We start from the raw sequence: 26,052 nt of genomic DNA on the forward strand, positions 1-26,052 counted from the left end.
GTAACCATCAATTCAAAATAAATCTCTGAAGATGGGTGGAAGAATTCCATCTGATATGTCACAATAAAATAAAAACTATTGTTTCTTGAATCGGTATTGAGGGTGTTCACGCAACTATATCTCAAGACTGGAAATATTCATAACCATTGAAGCATCTTCAAAACTTCCTAAAATAACTAGATTCCGTCATCGACGGACAGACGGACAAAAAGTGAACATAAAAATAATTGCCATTGAGTCCTAAGTTGTCTAAAAATGGTTTTTAATGACTATTCTCTGATGTGCCTCTGTCTTGAGGACCATCGTGTAGACAGTAAAATCTAGGTGCTAAAAGAATTTTCCTTAAGTTTTAGCATAACAGTACATTTTGTATATCATGGAACACTTATTACCTGGCAAACATAATGTCACATATTGTATTACGGAGTGTCATCAACAACTTTGAATGCTTGGTATCAGTCTGAAATCGCTTCCATAGTAACAGAATGGGAGACAACAGATGACTTGATAACCATGCGATTAACTGGAAAAGAGAAAGGAAAAACCATTTTTTAATGATTACTGATTCATTTAAACTTGAAGTTAACAATCTGAAAAGACTAAAAAAAACTCTGGGTCCAGGGACATCACTCCCACTTAGATAGTGCTTTGAAATGCTCAACAATTAAATTAGAAAATTTCAATATTTAATGCCCCCTGGAAAATGTATGAAGAAACCAATGACCTCAAAACTCACCACAAAAAAGAACATGCTTAAATTTTAAGATGGTTAACAGGGTTAAATTTTGCAATTGATTGTGGTAACAAAATTCGCCAAGGCACCAATACAATACGAATATACTAAATTATTTGGCTGACGATATTCAATGCTCCCTGATGACCATACATATTAAAAACCAATGACAAACCTCACGCCTCTTTTTGCCAAGACCAATATGTTAGAGATCTCATCTTATGTTTGCGGACGAAGCTATATAATAGTATAATACTGTAAGGGCGTGTGTGACAAGCGACGCCGACCGAATCTTATTACACAACTGAGAGCTACCGCCATCGCACCCCAGCTTATGTCGACTGCACTCCGATTCCCAGCAACTGAGGCCGACTAGCGGGATACAAGATCCGATAAGTTGCTCCCCTGCTTATGTTGGTTACAATCACTGGCAACTGCAACGGCTCAGATGGCCACGTGATAAGCATTTTGAGAATATATTTAAGTCATTTTAAATTATTTGGAAAAATGTTCAGGGTTGGAAGATATTTCTTTAAGATCCTTATCTTTCTGATTCTGTTATGAATACAATGTGCTAGCGACATCATATAGAAAGGGCTGCGCACATCTTAATTCTACTAAATTCGTTTCTAGATATTCCGTCCAGCCATCTGTCGGCTGAAGGGTTGGTTTGCATTTGAAACTACTCGAATTTAAAAGTTTGTGACAAGATACGAATAACGCAAACTATCGGTCAAAATTGTATATTTGGTGACTGATTGGCTGGAATTCCAGTGCTCAGTTCCATCACGTCACGCTTATGTCGGTAGCTATCAAAAGCAACTGCCTGTAGGCCGGAGTAGAACATGGGCTGCTAGCTGGATACGGCTTGCGACGAGTCGGTAGGCGTTAGGTTGTGCGTCGCAAGCCGGCTTATGGCGAACCGATAAAGCAGGCGGCCTCTCATAGGCCGCTAGTTGCCGCGATAAACCCAGTTGCGTCGGTGGGCGTCGAGTCGCTTGTCGAACTAAGCCTGCCTTGGCATCTATGGCGGATATGTGAAATAATTATATTATCACAAGCAATGAGCATTTGGAATTTGCACATGTACCTAGTCCAATGAAACATTCACCATTTTATAGCTTCCCCATTATTATATTAGTAATAATCCACCATTAATGTATCCACCATTCTAGAGAGGATGACTCTTGTTTTTGGGGAAGTCTTTTCATTAGAGGAAGGCTTAGCCCAGTTTTATATGATGTCGCAGAAGGCAGACGAGTCAGTTGCTCAGTTTAGCTACTTGCAATTTAGCTACTCGTGTCCGTGGTTTTCCGGGAGGAGCAGGCGCTGTCGGTTTCAGGAAACCCGTGGTCAGTTTTGGCGTGGTCTCCATAATGAGATGGTGCGCATGGGAACACGCATTCTCTTTCATTCAAACGAGACCTATTACGAGATTGTAACAGAGGCTAGAAAGATTGAAGGGGAAATGGAACGGAGATATTTCAAGTCTGTGGTGCCTCCTAAAAAGCTTATGAATTCTCAAGTGTCTTCTGAAGACACACCTGGTCCCTCTGGGGATCCCACCTACTCGTGGGAAAGGCACTTTTATCAGGTTATGAAGCGAATGGCCGCTATCGAGGCTAAATTGGAGATCCGTCCTAGGAAGTGGGTCCCTCCTCGAAGACCTACCTTGAGGAGTCAGGTAGGGCAGCGCTACGGAGAAGCTTCTTCTTTGGGTTTCGCCCAATGCAGCCCACACCTTTGCAGAAGACGTTTTTTTCCTATGGCGGTGTTGGGCATATCCGTCGTGCATGTCCGAGCAAGAACATGGATAACAGGCCTTTGTCAGCCGGCAACGGTAGTTCGGGTGATAGAGATGGTCGCTCTAATAGAGATGATGGTCTCTCTGGTAATAATATCTCATATGACCCAAAAGAGAAAGTGACCGTTTCGAGGGGCAGAAGCGTGACATGTCGGTATTAGGGAACAGCCCTCAAACGAATATATCTTAGAGCCAATCTCTCGACAGTTTCATTCGATGGGGTACCTTGCTATGCTTTAATTGACATTGGGTCACAAGTGTCCACGGTTTCGAGGAAGTTTGTCGAGGTCTACATGCCCGAAGTCCCTGTGCAGCCAATAGCTGATTTTCTTGAGTTAACGACCGCGGATGGTGCGGTCTTACCATATTCCGGTTATGTCGTTGCTCGGTTGCAAGCTTCTGCCGTGCCTGTCGATTTTGAGGCGGGGCGCTGGTTTGTATCGGAAGACGGGGCGATTATTCCTTCAGGCGTCGATGATGCTATGCCGGATATTGATACTCCTCCTCCGGAGGTCTCTAACGATAATGTTGCTCCTCGAAAACCTTGGCAAAAATCTTTGTCGCGCGAGGACTTTATAAAACTGTTTGAAATGTATGGCGTAATACCTGAGGCTAAATCGAAACTCAAATATCTGCTGTGAATGTGGCGATCTATTTTTGCAGTGAGAGATCTCGACATGGGACGTACGAGTTTAATAGAACAATAAATTAACATGTCTGATCCTATTCCTGTCCATCAGAGGTTAATGAAGTTAGGGAACCTCTACGCATGATGTTGGAAGCAGGTGTGATACAACGTCCAACAGTGCGTTTGCATCTCCTATAGTTCTTGTTCGGAAGAAAACCGGAGAACTTAGGTTCTGTATAGACTACTGTCAGTTGAACAAGAGAAACATTCCTGACAGGTATAGCCTCCCTAGGATCGACGCGCAGCTGGGTGCACTAGCTGGTTCCACTTACTTCTCAAGCCTTGATCTCAAGAGCGGTTATTCGCAAGTAAGCATGGGACCGGAGCATCGTGAACGTACAGCTTTTACTCTTGGTCCGGGGTTCGGATTCTTTGAATACAATGTAATGCCTTTTGGGTAAACGGGAGCACCAGCCACGTTCCAAGTCTTATGTAGAATTGTTTAGGCAAATTAAACCCCCAAGAATATCTTGTTTATATTGACGATATAATTGTTTTTAGTGACACCATTGATGAGCATATCGTGCGTCTGTCTGACGTGTTTAGGAAGCTTCAATAGGCCAGGCTCAAGTTAAAGCCTGCAAAGTGTACTTTTTTTCGTGAGAAAGTTTTGAACGTGGGACACATCATGTCAGCGGCTGTGAAGGGTTTTTCAGCTATTGCAAAACCTCTAAATGATCTTTTGAAGGGGTTATCTAAATCTCGTAGGAACGATAAGATTCCTTGGAACAGGCCAACAGCAGGCTTTTGACCAACAAGTCAGCACTTTCTGAGCCTCCAGTTTTGGCTTACGCTGATTATAAACTTTCGTTTGAGCTTCATACGGACGCTTCTCTTAAAGGGCTTGGTGCGTGTTTATACCCAAACAATAGTTAACTTCCATCTGATTACAGAACAATCAATTTGAGGTAAGTTGATGGTGTTTTAAGTGGTGAAATAGATGCTCAAAGCCTCGTCCTTCAAAATGAATTCGTAAAATTTTTAGTAGTTCTTCACAAGGATTTTTGTCTTTGGTTGTTCCAGGTTGTTCTCGATTTAATGTACCAATTCTACTTTATTTCGAAAGAAGTCATACATAACAGCACCAGCACAACTTGTTAAATAACATTTGCTGACTGCTAGATCCACTTACTTCAACTCGTTGCGATTTTTTCTTTTGTAGCTGGTTAAACTGATTAGCAATTACTTCCAGTACAGGTAATGATTCTCGTACTGATGAGTCATCATCATTGTTGTATTTGTTTAACTGATTCACGTAATGCGTGATCATTAATGAAAACATCTCTATCTGTAAAACAATTAATCTTTTGTTAATTACATACCAGCACAACTCCATGGCATGACTTCGTCATTTGACCAGAGTCATTTCAAAAAGCACTTAGACCAACGCAAACAATATTCCTTTTAAAAACAGTGATTAGATTTACAAATGCATACCTCTCGCATATGGCCTTGATGGTCAACTTCGATGACTTACAAAGTCAACAAATTTCTCATTAGGATGCCCTGGTTATAATTGGTTCAGCCTGATTTCATCGCATTATTGACCAATTAGAAATTTCTCATTTATATGGGAAATTTTCAATTTGTGTCGATAAAGAATTGAATTGTCTCATGCTTTTTACCAATAGTATATTACTGAATTGAAGCAGCCAATTAGATTGGTTGCCAACAACAAGTCTATCTGCAGATTTAACTGACAAGAAGTAGTGTGATATTTATAGACTATATTGTGAGAACAAGGTGTAAACGCCTAATTTAAACTCAAATATGGACTTGGTGGTGACCTTGAAATAGGGCTCATCACACTTCCATTCCCAGGTCAAATACAATCAGCCAAAAACTATGGAGTGGGAACAGGACCAGACCACCAGACATTTCTCATTCTGGGCAGTCACAGGGGATGACGATACCCCTTGCCAATGGGTAAAAACTTCTCCCAAACAGGTATTTCATTATCTAACCAGACATATGCAATGAATGTGTGAGTCATGTAGAGAATGCAAAATTGTAATAGGCTACATTTTCCTGACACTAGGTTTCATCTCACCAAAAAAAAGTTTCGATGACTGTGGCCACCATCTTGGATAACAATAGGTCTATATATCAAAAACACTAACGGTTCATCCTCCTCCTACCGAATGCCCACATGCGAGAATTATACCCCCCGCAGCCTACAGCCAAGGGGCAAAAAAGTTCTCGTCATCCCAGATGCATGCAAACCCAAATACATGAAAATCCCATAGATGGATCTCACGCCCTAGATTCAACACTTTTACTCCAATAATAGATTCAAATGTCTAATGAAAAATCTGAAAATAATTGACAACTTAATCATCTTATGAGAAAGGGCCAACACTTGATGCATTCACACATAACCTAATACATACCAATCTGTTGATGTGAACATTAAATAAAACTTGAAGTGATTTTGAACGGAAAATTGCACAAACACAGCGAAAAGCCACACTTCGATTCCATACCATAAAATGTCTCATTTGTGATATAAGAAACTGAAAAACAAAATCTTGATGTTACAAAGGGGTCCAGGTTATACCATGCCTACTTGATGAAATGCTTTTAAATCTGAAAATCTCAATATTTGTTCCCTGGTGAACAAATACAGACACCGATGATATTGAAACTGACCACAATCATTATACATGCTACAATTCTGAAGCCAGTTGGTTGAATGTAGGTTAAGTTAACTAGGTGGATAAGTTCTTAACTACTGGTTAGGAATTTTGACATCTTCAATGTCTCATTTATCCTCAGCTAATAGGTTTGAATCTGCAACTGTTTTTGTGTAGCAGACAAAAAAGGATTCAGGATGCGGGCGGCTTCAGGTCTTAATACCATTCAACGAATATCCTCGAGCAACCTTTATTTGTTTATGACATAATTTGAAAATGTATTGTTTCTTTAGAAGGTCTGAATCTGAAGAAATATTTTCCATATAATCTTTGTTTATCATAAAAGAGATCCACCAAGTCACCCAGCGAGAAACACATTTGATATTTGGAAAGTTGTAACAAAGCAGTTCCTGATTACACGAGATCTTTTTATGATTGGCATAAACCTCAAATATAGAACATCATATATTGAAATCCTAAAACAAATTACTATAGATCGTGAGCAGTGGAGATAAAAAGTATACAACATCTTGGCGCAGCGGCGCTTGCTGATGTAAGTGATGATGATGAACAAAGCAGTTCCAGTCAGATTGCCTGGTAGAAGTGTGATCTGTTTGTTTTTTTAGCCAGCCCACAGATCACAACGATCATTGTCAAAGTCAAGTAAATATTGAGAGGCAGGTAACATGAGCAATTAGGAAACAAATTAAGGCAACCCACGAAATAATGGACAGTAGACTCCTCCCTACTCAGTACCGGTTGACTAGGAAAACCGACTGTGTCAGTGAAATTTCATTACAAATTTAATGATTCCTAGTGTAAAAATCCTAAAATTCCCGAATGTCATGAGTCGGTATTCAGTGAACTTGGTAAAAACTAGGGATCCAGGGACACCATGCTTACTTGGGAAGTGGTTCCAAATGCTCAACAATCTAACAATTTCTATATTCAACGCCCCCTGGTGACCATATACGAAAAAACCAATGACCTTGAAACTCACCACAATCATAGAACATGTCAGCAGCTACGATTTTGTAATTGATTGAGATAACAAAATATGCCTCGTTACCAATTTAATATGGAAATAATAAGCTATTCTACTATTCATCGCCCCTGGTGACCATATTCAAAACCCAATGACCTCGAAACTCACCACAATCATAGAACATGTCAACTACAACTTTGCAATTGATCATGGTAACAAAATATGCCTAAATACCAATATAATAAGGAAATACTAAGTTATTCTACCATTCAACGCCCCCTGGTAACCATATAGAATAATTTATGTCCTTAAAACTGACAACAATCATAGATGATGTCATGAGCTACAATTTTCCAATTGATTGTGGTTACAAAATATGCATAGGTACAAATATAAAAAGAAAAAAGAAATGCTAAGATATTGTATTATTCAACGCCCCCTGGTGGCCATATACAAAATCCAATTACCTTGAAACTCACCACAATCATAGAACACGTTATGAGTTACAACTTTCTAATTGATTGTGGTAGTAAAATATGTTTAGGTATCAATATAATGTAAAAAAACTTTTTCCCACTTACGAATGAGTACTGGTGACACCAAGATGGCCACCAATTGGCTGATGAAAAATACCTGTCTCAGGTATAAAACATCCCTTTCCAAAGAATACCCATCACAAATTGCAATGAGAAATGGCAAACCAGTAGGAACCAGTAGAAATTACTGTCATCGGAGGTATTTCATTATCATACAGACCAATCAGGACAGAAGCTCTCAAGTTCCCGTTAGTGCCAGTGCCCGTTACTGACGAAATAAAGTTTATCGACTGATATGGTTTTTAATAATTTTACGATACGATAGCTTTTGCACTCACAGAAAAAATCGTTGTGATGCGCGACCTACACCATGGCACATATTATCTATAACTGATACATACAAGCAGTGAATGCGAAAGTAATTAGGCGATATTGCCTACGCGACTGTTCGTGACTGTTTTCAATGCGAACGCTCATCACTGTGCCGCAATTAACCTCTTCGCTACCTCCCCTCACCAGAGCATTTTCCCATACTTTAACATATTTTCGTGTTTTTATTTAGATCTCAGAAAATACTAATAATGTCCCCTACAAACCATATATATTTGTAAAGCTAAGGTCCTCAGCTATCAGATGGCATTGTTTAGAATCAAAATGATTAAATCAGAAATTGATCACCAATAATTATTTATCGATTTTTATCAATTTGTGGATCGATTAATGGATTTTGATCGAATAACTTGTAATGATCCATTTCCAGCACTTTTTTTGTATTCTTATCGTGTAGTGATTGACTGTCTACTAAATCTGGACCAGGATAACATTTTATAATACAGACAAAAAAACTCATGCATGTGCCTTCTTGTTTCGCACTCAAAGTGGTGCATGTTGTCACTCAAGCATAAATTCAATTTGATTCAGTTCAGTATTTGAGGCACTGATTCGCCATCTATGAGTAAAGATTGTAACTAAATTGAAGCAGACGATCATTTAGTACCTCTGTACACCAGCGGTGTAGTGACTCCTGACACCAGCAATTGTAGTAAATGAATATATTTGCGACGTAAATATACGTCGCGCATGGTGAGAGAAGGTCATTGCGAAGAGGTTAACTAATACAAAATACTGCTGCAAAGCAGCGAAAATGGGTTTCTGCCTTGCTGGTTTAAATTTCGCTCTGGGAAGCACACAAAGAATTCACCAAAATAATTGTTATCAGTTTACATATGACTATTTTGAAGGAGCGCGTCAAATATCCGGGATATGTGGATCCACAAGGACTACCACATAAAAAGTAGTGATGTGCCTAATTGTTTGGGGCTTTCATAGTTCCGTTGGGAGTTGCGTGAACTAATCGTACCCGTTGACATATGGCACTTATGTGTATACTTTCTTATACCATGTTTTTGATGTGATCCAGCTTTGAAACTTTATTAAACCACCTGTACTCAATAAATGCTAATTGATTTCAACATGCATTCGTGAAGCATTTTGATAATATCACATCATTAAAGATCTTGATTTGTTCTATCAAGAACACAATCTTATTCTGATGAGTTGACATTAAACAGAGATAAGAATATATCTCTGTTAATTATATGTAAAGCACTATTATCAATATCATTATAAATCAATAACTGATGGAATCCCAAGCAATGAATCCCTTCAGGTCACACGTATGTAAAATGTCAGAAAACCCATTATTGCTGCTTTACAGCTATATTTTCCATTTGATTTGGTAGGTCATCTTGCTTAGGAGTCAGTTTGTCAAAGCATCGAAGCAATGCAGTCTAACTTGTTTCGCATGGTCATTACATTGCTCACCTAAATCACTTACACAGCCCAATGTTTTTCAGTGTGTAAACTCCATCGTACTCAGCATTACAGGGACATTGAGGAATTGAATTTCAGGTACCTGAGCCCTCAACTTGATTCGTCCAAAAGACCTTAACTGACTTCATAGAATTTGATTATGAGTCTAGGATTTTCTAAATTGCTGAATGCTTTCTGCTCTGGTTTTAAGATCAATTCAAATTCAATCTTGAATACATAAAAACTAAGTCAAATAAATTTTCATTTTATTGAAAGAAATTCTAGTGAACACAGATTTTGAAATGTATGATGTGTTTGTTGATTTATCCAGGCGAAATAATTACAGCAAAATCAACTGACGATCAACAAGGTGAAGTTTTCATTTATCTTCGGATATTTAGTCTACCCCTGATGATACAAGCATTTTGGCTACACCTTTTGAAACATCAACGCTTTATCTACTCGCGCCAATTAGTCAGCCACCGTCGATTTTCATGCCATCTGACCTCTTTCCACCTGCAATCAAGCAATCAAATGTAAGAATTACTCAGTTATGTAATATAATAGAAGAGTGAAAGAAAGTATAATAGATTTCTAAATAGATAATAGACCAATTTAAATCGTGCATTTGTCATGAAACATCTATTACTACTGTCTCGCAGAGCATAGACACCGACCGTTAAGCCATGTGGAATTGGTATTTCAAAGGCTATTCGGTTTACTCCAAAATAACTCTCTGATAAACTTTAAAAAGCTTCATATCAAGGGTATGTCGTAGGACTCTTGATGCCCATGAATTATCAATTGAATTGAATTGCCCATGAAGAACGTAGTGACCAGTTCATTCCACGAATAATAGCTGGAAAGAAAGTAATCGAAATAAATAGTCATATACATGAATGTAAACCAGCCCCTTACTAATTACTTCGGCTTTCCACTGGCTCTACACACTACATTAAGGGCCTTAATCTATTCTAGGCGTATCCCCCAAAAAAGCTAGGCATTAAGTAGGTAGCCAACAATGATCATTACTTCGCTGAGTACTCATTTGCTACCATATGTACTCATATCATAGCACCACCCAGTAGAAAGGTGACCTTAACTGCAGTTAGACCAAGAAATCATGTCTTACATTCCCTGGTTAATGGATTCTCACCTTAAATTACATAAACTCTGCAGTCGTTGTCATCGATCCGAGTCATCCAATGAACGCGGAAGTAAAATTCCATATGAAAATCCCTACCATTTCTGTCCATATTACGTTGATTTGAGCCAGAAATCTTCCGCAAAAATGTAGCCAACGTAATTGATTTGCGTTATCCTTGTCGCTGTTGAGACCCGGTAATAATTCGGATTTAATTCATAATAAATTACTATATAAATTACTAAATTCGAAATGGTCAGACGCAGAGTTACATTTCTGTCAGAATTGAAAATTACGTGTATAAGCTGTTAGTAGTTGAATCTGAGAGGAGATACATTTTATGAAAAACATTTGTCTGGAAAGTGGAAAAGGTAATAATCACGAGAATTACAATACGGTTTCTGCGAAGCAGCAGAAAACCTTATAATCAGGGTCTAAAACGGATAGCCTTGAGGCATTGGTAGATTATACTGTGGTAAGGTATAAAGTGGTTAATGTTTTACATCTGCCGGAAAATGTTCCAGTGTTCTCGCAGAGGGGTTTTAAAACAGCGGCCCGCCATGCTATGGCACTTCACCGCTACGCAATAAAAGATATGCCATGCTTAAAAAAATTCTGCCATGCTTAAAAAAATGATCGGGAGTATATTTACTTATCTGGCTTTGTAAGGCTGTCAGGTTCACATGCTCAATTTTATTACTGGTGCATCAATAAATTGCATAAACACATTCTCATAGTTACTTAGTAAAGGTCAATAATTGTATAGTTTCGAGCGAGCGGGAGCTCGCACTGAACTGCCGGTGGTAGGGCCTATTAATATCCAGGGATTTCCCCGTGTGTTAAAAATAAAAGAAATCAATGCCAATAGAGGTCACACCACTGCGCTCAGCGTGCGCTGAATACACGGGCCAGCGTATCAATTTTTCTTAGTCTCCTATCGAGACAAAAAATTTTACCACCATTTCAAAAATGTGTAAAAAGTGCAGAATTTGGCGAACAACAATGGCTTCCAGTCGGCCACCTTGAATATGACAGGGCCAGTTTTTGGGCTGAAGATATCTTGGGTAGATACATGTATCAACCAAATATCAAGACATTACTTTTAAGCATCTTCAAAATTCCCCAAAATCACTGGATTCTGTCTACGGACAGACGTAAAGTGAACGCAATAGCCCGCTGGGACTAAAGTCTTAAGTGGACTAAAAAACTATAGCAGCGGCAAATCAACATCGCAATATTGCAATTTATGACAATCAACATGTAAATTTAATCACTGTTGTGGAGTTCATGCATGGAAAAGATGATAAAAGTTATATTTCGCGGGACCCGGTGCGCATTACAAAGCGAATTCATCTGCCGAGTGCATACAGGGCTGCTACCGCCTCGTAAGTGAACATGAGACGGGCAGGGCAGGGTGGTTTCAAATGCTCAACAATCTAACAATATCAATATTCAACGCCCCCTGGTGACCGTATACAACTAGGGGTCCAGGGACACCATGCCCACTTGGGAAGTGGTTTCAGATGCCTAACAATCTAATAATTTCAATATTCAACGCCCAATCCAATGACCTTGAAAAGATCAAATGACCTTGAAACTCGTACCAATCATAGAACATGTCAGCAGTTACACTTTTGAAATTGATTGTGGTAACAAAATATGCCTAGTTACCAATATGATATAGAAATACTAAGTTATTCTACTATTCAATGCCCCCTGGTGACCATATGCAAAGCCCAATGACCTTGAAACTCACCATAATCATAGTACATGCCATGAGCATAACTTTCCAATCGATTGTGGTAACAAAATATGCATAGGTATGAATATAATATAGAAATACTAAGTTATTGCATTGTTCAACGCCACCCTGGTGGCCATATACAAAAACCAATGACCTTGAAACTCACAACGATCATAGATCATGTCATGAGCTACAAATTTCCAATCGATCGTGGTTACAAAATTTGCTAAAGTATCAATATAATGAGGAAAAACTTTTTTCCATCTACGAATGAGTACTGATGACACCAAGATGGCCGCCAATTGCGTCATAATTGCCTGATCAAATATACTTGTCTCGCTTATCAGAGATTCCTTTCCAAAGAATACCCATCACAAATTGCAATGAAAAATGGCAAACCATTAGGAAGCTACAGGACTCAGAATTCAGGCCAAAATTGACATTTTTTGGCACATAAAAGGTCACAGGACAGCCATCTTGAGTCCAATCGACCTAATTTTTCCTTCTTTTTCTTCGGTATGGATTGATATTGCCTTAGATACAATTACAATTAGATAAAATTAAAAATTTTAGAAATTAAAAGCGTTTTCCGAACACTTACAGCGATCTTGAACCAATGAACAACTATTATATTTTGGAAGGTAATGGCTAGTTCCGATGTGGTACATCCTCATTCGATGTCATTCAGCATCTCATGCATTACGGGTCGAGCCCTGAATTATTGCAGTTAAAATGCGCTGAAGAATGCTCTCTAAAAATCATCACCCAGTAGTGTATAATATCTGAAGGCGTTTACCACACACGTGCGGCAACAGTAAGTAGGCCTATGTACATTACTACTGTTGCCGCGCGCATATCTGCAACCGATCGATAAAATACATACACACTCATTGTAGTACAAATGTAGATACAAAATCAGTGTTGCAATGAATATGCATTGAAATGCGATACTTTTACGCGATAATTAAAACGGGCACTGAACGCTTTTACGGTTCACCTGATTACCGATCGCACCAGACCAACTGGGATTATCATGTGTTAACACGGTTGTTTTGAAGCTGTTCACAGACTGAACCAAAGGCCAACTGCTAGCTGTACCCTTAGGGCCTGGAGCTAGTCTAACAATCAACCAAGTGGAACAAAATTAATATTTACCAGCAATTTCATTAGAATTCTTGAATATTAGAAAGATTGATTATGGGAATCTTTGACTTGACAAATGTTTGATAGATTCAGGAGAGTGATACAAAACTACGATGAGGGCGTAGGCCGGTTACTGACAAGTTAGTTACCAAATCATTGGTGGTTAAAGCTTTTATAATCTGATGGGATATTTGTGAAAATATCTGAACGTGAAACTAAACCGGCTACAGTCGAAGTTAAACTAGTTACTGACGAAATTAAGTTTACCGACTTCAAGGTTTTTAATGGTTTCACAATTGGATAATTTTTTTGGTAGAAGTCTTGAATAATATTTCTTCTGCTAATTCAAGACCTTTTTGACAATACGAGCGCGAGTCTTCGACATTGCTTGACGTACTGCGATCTGTAAAAACTATACTGTGCATGTACTAGACTTTTACACCGCATGTGAACGCTGAGTATCGATTCAACACAGCAGCTAATGTTGAATTGATGTAGCATGTGTACTCACCAATGTGTAAACATTCAATTAATCCGCTGACACACACACCAAGAAAATAATGAACTTTCGGGCAATAAACGACAAAATAATTTTCCTGATATCTATATATGGAAATATACAACTAAATCATAGAATAGGCCTATGTAAAGTGCTATTTCAAAAATGTATACGTGACACTATCTTAAGCGCAGACTAATACAGGTTTACTTCTAGACAGGGGCAGCGCTACTTTTGAGTCTGAATTTTTTTATTTTGGCAATATCTAATTAACCAAGTAACAAAAATTCACCATATACGAACTCAACCTTCTATGATTCATATTTAGGTGACTGTGAAAGTTTCAGACGCGGACATAATCGTTTGACGAGACGGATTCCACGATTACAATAGGATGACGTGTAATACGTACCGTCGTCCTAAAAAAAAGGGTTCTGACCCAAGTGATACCCCACTTGTGTACCAAATTTGAAAACAATCGGTCAACAATAGTGGCCTCTAGGCTGTTAACATCACTTGCGGCGGCGGCAGCGTATTCAGTAATCTACATGCACCCTCTCAACTTAAGTTGAGCTAGGGGCATAAAAATGTACCCTTTAAAGTTGAACTACAAAGGTGGGCCTAGTTACACTTGCATACAAAATTCATTGATTTGAATACAATGCACACTATTATATCAAAACATATCAATGTGACCCTGAGTAAAAATTTCAATTATTAAACCTAAGTGTATATATTTAATTCAGTAGTTTAGGGTAGTTTAGGTGATGGGATGTTACAAATTGTAATAGATTTATTTTTTCCGAAATTATCGGCTTGTTTTTCTACTTTAGCTTGTTTCAGACTGTGTGTACTCATTCTCAACTTTTGTCCTTTTGACCTGGCCTTTCCCTGTCGACGGAGTTAGTTTTTTACCATTTGCAACACGTAGACACACCATCTCCAAATCTTAGAGTATGGCTTCTTTCTGGTAATTTTAACCTTAATTATTTTAGTTAAGTCTTACTTTTAGATTCATATCTTGTGATGGCTCAAATTTGTGTCGATAACAATGTGGGGATTCTTTATAGGGTATTGAGGGTTAATTTGACCTTGCTTTTAAGAATATTTCTGGACATACATACTTCGTGACCTGGCACTATTTTCTACTGAAGGATCTTGGGAAACAAATTACCAGGGTTGAGTTTTTGGGGGGTTGACTGAGCTGGTTAGTCGCTGCACAGGAAAAGTCTACTCGACTTTTGGTTTTTACCAACACGGTAAACCATATTTATACTAAATTTTGCAGCTGTATCAACTAGCTGTTATTTTCCCTAGCCAAGGGTAAATAGATTTTTATTAGTGTCAAGTCACATTACTTGTTAGCGTCTATTTAGACTATATTTTTCAGACTACATATTATACTACCCCAAAGTTGGATTAATGCTCGGTATACTAAGAATATTATGGAAAGTACAATTTCGTAGTTTTAAGACAGTGATGTTTCCACTGCTATTTGCATTATCTTATCATTCCTATTTGCGATACTTTGCGATTTACTTTTTCAAATATCAATTAAATCGAAGTCATCAGTGAACTCCGCATTTTGCGTGGAGCTAGATTAGCGTGGGACCTTCCGTTACATTGGATACTTATCATGACCGTGGTTGCAGATTATGGCAGAGATGCGTGAAGCAGTTGTTAATTCGTCATGTACATATCAAATTGATCATCGTCACGCTGAAACCTTTTCGTCCGTTCAGACTTTTTGCCATATGAAAACTATTGGTGTTGTGTTAGACTATTCGTCATATTGAAACTATTGGTGTTGCACTAAACTGTTCGTCATGTTTGAACTATTGGTTCCGTTCAATTATTCGTAGAGTTTTACAATTAGTTGCGTCAGAACTATTCTTGCGGAATTCCATCAACAGCGAGTCAAGCAATCGCAGTCCAGCCGGAGACCTAAGTATCTTTCTCTTACACAATAATAACGAATTTAATAGATTGAGTATTCTTTTGTCCATAAGGCATTTTACAGTTGGGTATTTTTGTCCATAAGACATTTAAATAAAGGTTGAGTCAGACATGTGTTTTAGCTAGTAATTAGATATTTTATTGACTCATTTCACTTCTTATTTCATAGTTCATCTTAGTAATAAATAACCCTTGTATAATACCGGTATATTTTTTTCTGTTGTGTTGTGTCATTAGAAGAGGTGCTTGCGATAGTTTTTCAGTTCTTGGACCTACGGCGCACGGTGGCCGTTCTACATTCTTGGCAAGTGCTTTACATCAAAACTATCAAAATGCGCGCGAACATTCCGCACGTTGTTTGGCTACACTACTCGACTAAGTCAAAAGAACTAGAACAAGTTCTATTTCACTCAACTAGTTGAGAGTTAAGTTGTATCGAGGAAAACCGAGCAACTATTTCGCTCACAGACATGACTCACTTCAAAATAGTTGTGTTCAACTGCTAGTTACTCGTATGTGTGTGAACTCAGTATAATGACGACCCCATAGCATCGAAACATAAAGGCTATAAAACTACATATCAAGACAATTTAAGCATCTTTCTTTAAAATTACTTGCTCCCTCCACGTACAGATGGCAATTGCCTTTTAGGGGCTACAAATAAAATCCAAAGGGCGCTAGCTCAATAATTTGCACATCAAACAAACTGGTAGCACTAGAACTTTGAGATATTCCATATTGGCAACAATATACTATGGAATACTATCTATATAATGATATATGATATCTCATAGTGGCATCTGGAAAAGGAATGGACAACAAGATTTGGCATAGGTTGTGGTGAACTGAAGTGGAATGATAATACTTACATTACTAAAACGAATTGGTAGAATGAGCATGTCATCAGCGAGACATAGGTCACTATTTAACATATCACATACAGTCTCAAATACCATTTTAGTATCTTCTACTGTTAGTTTTCTGAAAAGCAAAGCCAGACAAAGAATCACTCTTAATCAATGTTCACTACTAGTGTACCTACACTACAAGTGCATGTAACCAACGTCAAAACTAAACTCGATGGGCTCAATTTCACAATGACGGCAACCAACATAGCGAATATCATCCAGCAAATGAAGCTAATTAATATATAAACCACGATATTCTAAACCTCAAGATGTTTGATTGAAACAGGACAGTCACAAAGCATCATGATTGAAGTTTATTGTTGTGATATTGCTGAGGTTTCCATGAGGACTTCAAAAAGTAACACACAGTGCAGATTTTAACCAAATATCTCTGCCAGCGAGCAATCTAAAATTCATGTATGTTTGCAGTTACACACTGACCAAAGGTTTCAGGATAGGTAGGTTGGTAGATAAAAAGCTTTTTTTGCACACAGGAATTTGTCGAATACAGGCTCCCTACGGATCCGTCATTCCAGAATTCAAGGACTTTTCATGGAGAAAATCAATGAATCTTGGAATGAAGTTTTCACTTGGTACTCTTGAAGTTGAGTAGACAAAATACGAACAGACAATTATCGTGGGATGGCCCTGACATTAATTGTCCTCACCAACAAATTAGCAGATTATTCATTTTGTTGAACCTACTGTAAATCATGCGACACAAGCCGTTCAATCAGCAGGTTTAGTATCATTTGAGGTTTATTAGTTATCACAACATCCTCGGTCAACCAGGCGTATCGTGCCAATAAAACCCGATCATTCCATGGATTCGGACCATTCTCAATATGCGATAAAATCTCTGCAAAATAATATATCTCTTTTAGAAGCAAGAAATCAAAAACACATTGGCAAAATATCCACTTTCATTTAATTAATGTTCTGATGAACGCAAGTGAAATCCCGGAAAACGAATTCATGTCAATGCATTACAATTTATTATTGATAAACTGCTGAGACTATCAGAATTCTTTTCACCAAAAATAATTTATTTTGATTCTCCAGACCTGATCCCTGATTATGTCAAGAAAATGACATTTTGAGGCACTAAAAAGGTCCTGGGCCTCCATCTTGAGTCTGATCGACCCAATTTTTCTCATGCTTATTTTGGCAAACAACAATGGTAGCCATTCGGCCATCTAGATTCTGACAGGGCCAGTTTTTGGGCTGAAGATGTGTCTAGGGTAGATACATGTATAACCCAAATATCAAGACATTACATTGAAGCGACTTCAAAACTTCCCAAAATAACTGGATTCCTTCTACAGACGGACGGACGGATGACGGATGAAAAGTGGACACAATAGCCCGCTCGGACTTCAAGTCCCAAGAGGGCTAAAAATCATCTACAATTGAAATTATGGGCACTCTTTATATTTCAGAATTTAAATTGACACCTCGGAACGAACTTCAGCAATCGTCGGCAGTGTTCGGCTGTCCGGTATATGCGGGTAGATTTAAGCATTACGGAAGGAGATAGGAGCGTTCCAGCCTTTCTGTATAGTATGGTTAAGGCAGGTGATATTTTGCCAATGCAGCATTATTCCTGTTAACGCTACTTTGCCAATGGCACATTCTGATTGGCTTATTGACGCTGCGCATGCGCACTGAGGTGACTTAGAAAATTCAAGGAAAGTGTGGAGAATAGAGTGAGTTAGAGAACCAGAAAGAAACTTTCCATGATGGGTTTCTGCGTAATTGTTTCTGTTTCATTCACCGAACTCGCTGTCAAAAAGGCGATTCTCGATATAAATAGTAATGGGTTTCCCCGCGGGATACCCGCTTTGGGAAAGGCACCTGAATCGATGCTACGAGTTCGAATCCCAATATTTAGACGTAATTTATTATTCTTTGAAATAAATTCTTAGAATTTCTATTTATGATAGGATGTGCAGGTTTTGATTTGGTAATGATGTTAATAAAAGTTAACCTCTTAAGGTATTGTTTTCTATCTATATTATTTGTGACGGATTAGTTTCGATGCTCCTCACAACCCGCCCCACCACGTGTCACTTATTCACGGACACGCGGATTGTATCATTTGTAATAGGCCTACCACATGAAAGAGTCCATGGCCTACCGTAGAATAGAAGGGCCTACCGATCACGCTACGTGCGATGAAAGTAGTGTTTGAATAAAACAAATTTTTAATGAAATAAACATTATTTATCATAATTAATCAATAGATCAGGTGCCGCCTAAATAATTGTTTGTTTCGTGAAATTTGTACAAAACTTTGCGACTTTGTCATGTCTTGTGACCCTGAAAATACTAGAAGAATCATCGGTAAGCTTATAAAACGGCGAGGTCAACATAGTAACAACAACTTCGGGGATTGAAAAAAAAAACTCGAAAGAATTATTTCTTATACTGATGAGTTATACTGATGGGGAGTAGCGACCGTCATTGACACCGGTTATTTATCCATTCACTATCAAATGTGACGAGCCCAATAAATGATTGTGCATAGATTCGGCCTCTCAGCATTTAGCACAGCAGTTCCGAGAAGTGTTAAGACCGATCAGCGCCATCCTCGCTTGCCAGGGGTCCGGTATCACTCCCAAACTCGCTTCCACCAGCCCCCTGGCCTCACGAAGCGTGATTTCATTACTGGCGCTGTTGCGCATGACGTCATATATCGATTTGCAAAATACTTCCTTGTTCGGTAAAATGTTCGCTGATTGGTCAATTTAACGGGAAAACCAACATAAGTCTACTGACGGTTTGTTACAAGCGCTGTGATTGGTACGACCGGATTCTGGTCGGCTAGCAATGACTCCAACGACTCGTGAGGTCAAGGGGTTCGGGGAACAGCTTTAGCGTAGTGGGTTCGAATCCCTTGACGGGTGAAGATGGATCAGCGCGCGCGCTATCTAAAACCGGTGCTAGTACGATCAATATCTACAGGTATATACGTGTTTAGTATTACACAGCGAGTACCAGTATGTTGATCGAGCGTCATCGTAGCAACGCGCTATACAGCGGCTTGAACTAGCGAGTAACGTTAATTATCTTTTAACCAAATTAGAGCACTTATAACCATCGGAATCAAAAATAAACCAAGCTGCACCATCTACATCAAGTAGAGAATACCTGTGTGAAATTACAGAATTGTCGGTCCACACAAACAGCTTAAATCGTGTCATAAAGAAACATCCACAGACGGACAGACAGACAGACATGACGACGATGCCATAGATGGGTTCGTCTGACGACGAAACCCATCAAAAAAAGGAGCATAGAGCGGGATTCAAACCCGGACCAGCAGATTGCTAGCCTAACATCTTTCCATTAGACCACCTGCCGGGCCCACTCGAAACCACCCGTAAGTTTTTACTACATTTAGCCTAACCTTACCCTACCCTATACCAATATGTTTCCATGCCTACCAACTGAAGTTTGGTATATAGGCATGGAAGCATATCGTTAAACTTTCAAATCATGGAGTCTATTTTCTTCATTTAACCCCTTTCAGCGAAGACTTTTTGGGCAGGCTTCAATAGTTTCAAATGGATTAAAAAATTATGATTTAAGTCGACTGCCAGTCCTTTCTGGTCCTATTAAGACCTTTATCGGGTATGTACTACCATAACCAGTAAGCGAGCTGGTTAAATACCGGAATGCTCTCAAGTCAGGTTGAAATAGATATTAGACACTAGCCCTATTGAAACCCTTACGCTAAACCCAATATAATGATTTTGTTGTCATATTTTATTACTATACCTTATTATATGTTGCCATTGGCAATATAGCAGTGCTTCATCTAGCATTAAATAAGGGCAGGGTGCTGATTTAAAATGAGGGCATTTTTGCACGTGATTCAATTGGAGCAAGGGCACAAAATAACGCACTCACGTCTGTTTTAGGGGCAACCTGCAATGTTCCCTATTGCATAGAATCGGTACCCCCTACTACGATTGAGGACTAGAAACTATGTTTAACTGTTAAGTTTGCCATGAGTGATACACTTGACCACAGTACATCCTTACACCTATGCCTGTCAATGTATATAAAATTTGTCTAATAGTCCAGATAACAAGATCCAGAGCATCACGAAACAATCCATCGAATATACACTACCAGCTTTACAACGGTAGTCGCTAGAATGATTGGCAGTAGTTTGGAAGGCAGCCAATTTCCTGGAAACTTAAACTAGGCCACGCGTCTGAGGCACGTTTTCACACAATTCACAATGACTGCAGTACATTTAAATATAACCACTGATCACATGAGCTACTATCGTTGATATCATATGAGATATTTCATAGCTGTAGCAGGATTCATACTAACAGTCGGATGCGACGGCTTATTTTGAAAGCCTTGACTCATTACTCGTAACTGACGAGGGTTGGAGGGTGGACCTATGGCAAATGATGAGGGCAGAAGGTCAAGCATGGGACACATCTGAAGGGCACAAGGGCGGCTATTTTCGGGGGCGGGGCGAACTGCCCTCTTTTTTTGCTAGGTGAAGCACTGTATAGCGTTTACTATAATAATGCCGCATTTAGCAAAATATCCACTTCCAATGGTTAAACGATAGGGACAGGCCCGCGCATTGCATCATGGGTAAATTCATTGTAAAACATGGCGGATTATCGAAGTAGGAATAACATATCGCTTGTAAATTATTGAATATTTATCCAATGTCAAAGCCCATATATAAGAGGCAGTGCCTCGCACAGGGGCTTGTATCAGAGTTGTAGGTAATGTAAAAACGATAATCAGTTAATCCAATGTCTATAGTATATAACAAAGGGGCTAACGACACTCACAAACTACTCGATGAATAGTTTGTGAATTATATGTCTTTGAACGCGAAATTAGGGCCGAAATCGCCTGGACCGAAAATGCTATGACGCCGGTTTTTGCCGATTTCGAAATTTAAAACATTGAATTCGACACGAAATCCTTCACCGATTTTGATGATTGAGGGCTTCAAATGCACAAAACATTCTATATTTTCCCCATATTGCGGTTGTTTCTTTAATCCATACGATCTTCCAGCTTTGCAAACGCGAATTTTCCGATTGTAATTCACGAACTATTCATCGGCAGTTAACGGGATTAGTTTCGTTAGAAGCAGGAAGCTATTAGCTTTCATATCATGCCTGGATTATCAAAATCGGATGAGAAATAACGAAATAGTAAGCGATTGAAGTTGAGTAGTTTGTGAGCGTCGTTAGCCTCCTCGTTATTTTATAGACGGACGCCGGGCGCCCAAGGCGCCCGGAGGACGTCCCTTTGGTAAACGCGTATATGTGGATACTACGAAGTGTCTTCTTAACCGATTCTGACTAGCTGATAAAGTCAGAAAAAAATGACGTCACTTGACGTCCGGTTTGAAGTTCATGGGGAAATCGGAAGTAGAATTACGTCACGCTAAAATCCGGCATTCCACTAACTAAAACACGGTAACTTATGGATCGGGTTATTTCAGAATGTATTTATTTCATGAAATTTCGAACAAGATTGGGTCGATGAATAGTTAAACAATGAACCGCGTTGATCGATTGAGTTGAAAATAGCTGAAATTCCCTTAGCAACAGAACAGGGGCGAATTCAATAACAAAACGCGGCCGCGGCCCGGTGCCACGCGGTTTGTCAGCGCGCAGGTTCAAATCTCGGAGAATTACGCTCTCGCGCGCGCAGCAGTCATTCCCAACCGCAGCACTGAAATATGCTTCTTTAATCAAAAGTAATGACCCTAAAAACTGCGATGAGAGTCGCGTTAGAGTCATAAAATTTCTCGGCCAGTACGGCGCCGGATCGGTACGTCTTGCTCGCTCGCAGCAGCAACATCGCGGTCGGCAAAAACATTAGTGTCCGGCCCTTCTTCACCAAATAAGGAATTCGGTATTATTTTGAACCGTATTCCCGGAGGATTAGAAAGAAGTGTATATTTTTCGCAAGAGAAATCAATTTTTGTACTGACATTCTGATTTTCTGCTAATTCGATTTTTTTTTAGCAGAAAATAATTTTTCGATTTGTGCGCGTTTCAATGCGTATTAGAAGGTACAGTACATTTGAAGGTACAGTAATTAAGAAATGCGTTGTAATCTTCTCGTCTCCCTTTTATTTCCAAATGGAACTAATTTCTAAATTAACTACCAGATCAAAATTCTTCAATATTGCAAAAACCCCTCAGTTTCCACCAAAGAAATGTCATTGGTTACATTATGTTTTCACAAAGAGTTTTAAACCATTAAAAATGACACTTTATCTAAATCGAAAGAATGATCGACAGTGGTACCGAGACCTAATTTATAAGAAATTTTTCAAATTTTTTTCTCGCAAAAATCAAAAATTTAAATTTCATTAGATCTTATAATATAGCCTAAGATAAGAAAATTATGAGGTTTGATTCATTTCTGAAATTTGGGCTTATAATGAGTTACAGTTTCATCTTCTTTCCTCCCACCCCTTAAGTCTGGCATTAATTTTCAATTTTCCAAGTTTTGACTAAGAATTGATTAAATTTCTTCATTAATTTAATGCTTTGGGTCCAACTAGGCCCTACAGTACAATTTCAATATGAAATAGCCTATACTGAAGTTGATTCTCTTTCCTGTTTCATTAACAACATTTAAGTGTGTTCCTTCACTGACAATATTTTGAGTGTTTTCGTTACCCCGTACTTGAGGTAGGCCTACTTGAGGTTGTTTTCCCGAATCACTATGATTTCTTAATATGAAAAATTTAATCAAGCTGTGACAAGGCGTCCGTCACTTAGATTTCATCTATTACATATTATATTATATACTATAGACATTGGATTAACAGATTATCGTTTTCAAATTACCTACAACTCTGATACAACTCTGTGGTGCCTCGTGCCTGTGACGATTGACTACGGGTTTTTTAACGCCAACGGCCGTAATCGGCGGGGTCCGTTGGCTTGAAGTGTTAAAAATCTAAACCTCCGATCATTAATTACGAACGATAATTAAAATTGAACAAGCAAAGTACCCGGTACGAAATTGTTGAAGATAAAACCGTTTTTGGTAACATGCCTAATCTAAAATCCCTGATAAACCTAATCTCACGTGTACTTGCATATTTACCTGTGGAAGTCGCCATCTTTGTTTTGATGATCGGTTTCGGCATGGCCTATAATGGGTAGCTCCGACAATATCCAAATCAGGGAGTCCATTTCGCGCCAGTCTCATCAATTTGTGTAAAGGCAATAATCTATGTATTTTAAATGGTCGTTGTCCTGGTGACAGTTTTGGGGAATATACCTGCCATCAATGGAACGGCAGTAGTGTGGTTGACTTAGCTAAGCCAATGGAAGCCTATATCCACGCATTAAATATTTCTATGTGCACCATCTGACTGAACTATCTGATCATTGCGCTATTTCACTCGGCCCTTTGAATACAAAAGAGATGTACCTCCTAGACCCAAGAATTCCTCGGTTGGTCAGTCTAATTTTTATAACAAGCAATTTTCTAAACTCAAAGATGTAGAAGAGGTCAACTCTTACCTTTCTAATCCGGTAATATTGTGTAAATTAGATCAATTTCTTGAGGGTGATACGGTATGGACTACTAAAGGTGTAAATATCGAAACGTTAAATGAAATAGTGAATAATTTTGTAGGCCTATACTGAATACCAATGTCAAAACAAAGGTTCAGAATCCTAAGGTGCAGAAGAATACCGGTAAGAAGAGTTGGTTTGATAAGGAATGTATGTCGTTGAAAAAGAATTTACAGTTAACAGGCAGAAAATAACATTATGAAACAAATGGGGAGAATAGGCAGAAATATTTTATTTAAAAAAAAATGATGTAAGAAAACTGTTAGGACAAAACGTGCAATATTCAGACAATCTGAGCTGTCAAAATTAACTTCGCTAAAATGTAGACCCAGGGAGTTTTGGAAAATTATCAAAAATCTAAACAAGGATGGTGAAAAACCAGTCAATGACAATTACACCCCTAATTCTACGGAATTTATCAACCACTTTAAGTCGCTGAACGCTGCCAAAATTTGTCATAAAAATGTTGTCGAAGACAACTTACCTGAAGCCGACAATGTTTTTACAGAATTAGACTACCGGATTACTGAAGAAGAAATATCCAATGCTCTGTCTAAACTTAAAAACAGTAAATCCCCAGGTCTTGTTGGAATAACTAACGAGCTACTTAAATATGGCAAAGACTACATTATCCAACCACTTGCCAAATTGTTCAATTTCGTTTACTCAAACGGTACATTCCCGATATCTTGGTCTGAAGGTCTTATTGTGTACCTCTGCTAAAAAAAGGCGACAGAACGCTGCCGGATAATTATAGAGGAATCACACAAGGTAGCTGTTTGGGTAAAGCTTTTGGCCAGGTCCTCAATAACAGACTTACTAATTACCTTATAAATAAAAACCTAATAACCCCTAACCAGATTGGTTTTATGCCAAAAAGTAGAACTACAGATCACATGTTAACTTTAAAAAAAACTCATAGATTCCAATTGTCCACCTCGGGTAAATTGTATTGTTGCTTCATAGATCTCAGGAAGGCATTTGACTCTGTATGGCATCAAGGTCTCATACATCTGAAAATCTGAAATTGGAAGTCACTTCAATGAAATAATTAAAGGTATGTATGAAAACATGACATGCCGTCTAAAACTAGGACCATTTTCTGCATCTGATAAATTTTAGTCTTGCATTGGCGTACAGCAGGGATACGTGTTGAGCCCCATGCTTTTTAACCTTCATGTGAATGATATTGTATCGATTTTTGATGAAGAATGTGATCCAACCACCATTAGGGGAATTACTTGTAAATTGTTTGTTGTACGCTGACGATTTGCTACTCGTGTCTAATTCGGAAAGGGGTCTCCAGAAATGTCTCGATAAACTGTCAAAAAAACAGTGAAACACGGAAATTAGAAATTAACACTGAAAAGAGCAAATGCATGATTTTCAACAAGAAAGGACGAATACGGATTCATTCAAAATTTTACCTAGGCAATCAAGAAGTTGATATTGTAAAAGAGTATAAATATCTTGGTTTGATGTTTTGTTCAACAGGTAGTTTCCAAAGGGCTAGAGAGGAACTATTCACGTCAGCGAGTAGGGCTATGTTTGCAGTACAGAGATTAATAGGTAGCCAAAATTGCCCCCCCCCCCCTGATATATCGCTCCAATTATTTGACACTCTAGTAACCCCTATACTCCTATATGGATGCGAAATATTGTTACCTAAGACAAACTTAGCAAAACGAATCCATAAGAATACGGACAAAAAACCTTTTTACCTAGAAGAATCATTCGAAAAAGACGACCTAAACAAACTAATGGTTAAATTCTGTAAATATATTTTGATGGCCAATAAAAAAGCTACCAACTAAGCGATTCTGGGCGAGTTGGGTAGACTACCTTTGTATATTAATGCATTTGTACATATTG

At 38.6% G+C, this 26,052-nt stretch overlaps 1 protein-coding gene across 3 annotated transcripts in view; it reads right to left on the reverse strand.

Moving 5' to 3' along the window:
• The window catches only part of LOC141911072 (unhealthy ribosome biogenesis protein 2 homolog), a 129,813-nt gene extending 106,083 nt beyond the window's left edge, over positions 1-23,730 (reverse strand). For 2 of the 3 annotated variants that reach the window (XM_074802036.1, XM_074802034.1), the window contains exons 1-6: positions 23,705-23,730; positions 17,291-17,444; positions 16,547-16,658; positions 5,616-5,738; positions 4,358-4,513; positions 393-523 (exon numbers count right to left, since the gene is read on the reverse strand). In XM_074802036.1, coding sequence (XP_074658137.1) covers positions 393-523; positions 4,358-4,513; positions 5,616-5,738; positions 16,547-16,658; positions 17,291-17,444; positions 23,705-23,720 — 692 coding nt within the window. In that variant the 5' untranslated portion in view covers positions 23,721-23,730. The remainder of the gene's footprint in view (positions 1-392; positions 524-4,357; positions 4,514-5,615; positions 5,739-16,546; positions 16,659-17,290; positions 17,445-23,704) is intronic. The other variant, XM_074802035.1, reaches the window with a different exon arrangement.
• Positions 23,731-26,052: the final 2,322 nt, after the last annotated feature.

Source organism: Tubulanus polymorphus, chromosome 9 (genome assembly GCF_964204645.1).
Source record: "Tubulanus polymorphus chromosome 9, tnTubPoly1.2, whole genome shotgun sequence".
Classification (NCBI taxonomy): domain Eukaryota; kingdom Metazoa; phylum Nemertea; class Palaeonemertea; order Tubulaniformes; family Tubulanidae; genus Tubulanus; species Tubulanus polymorphus.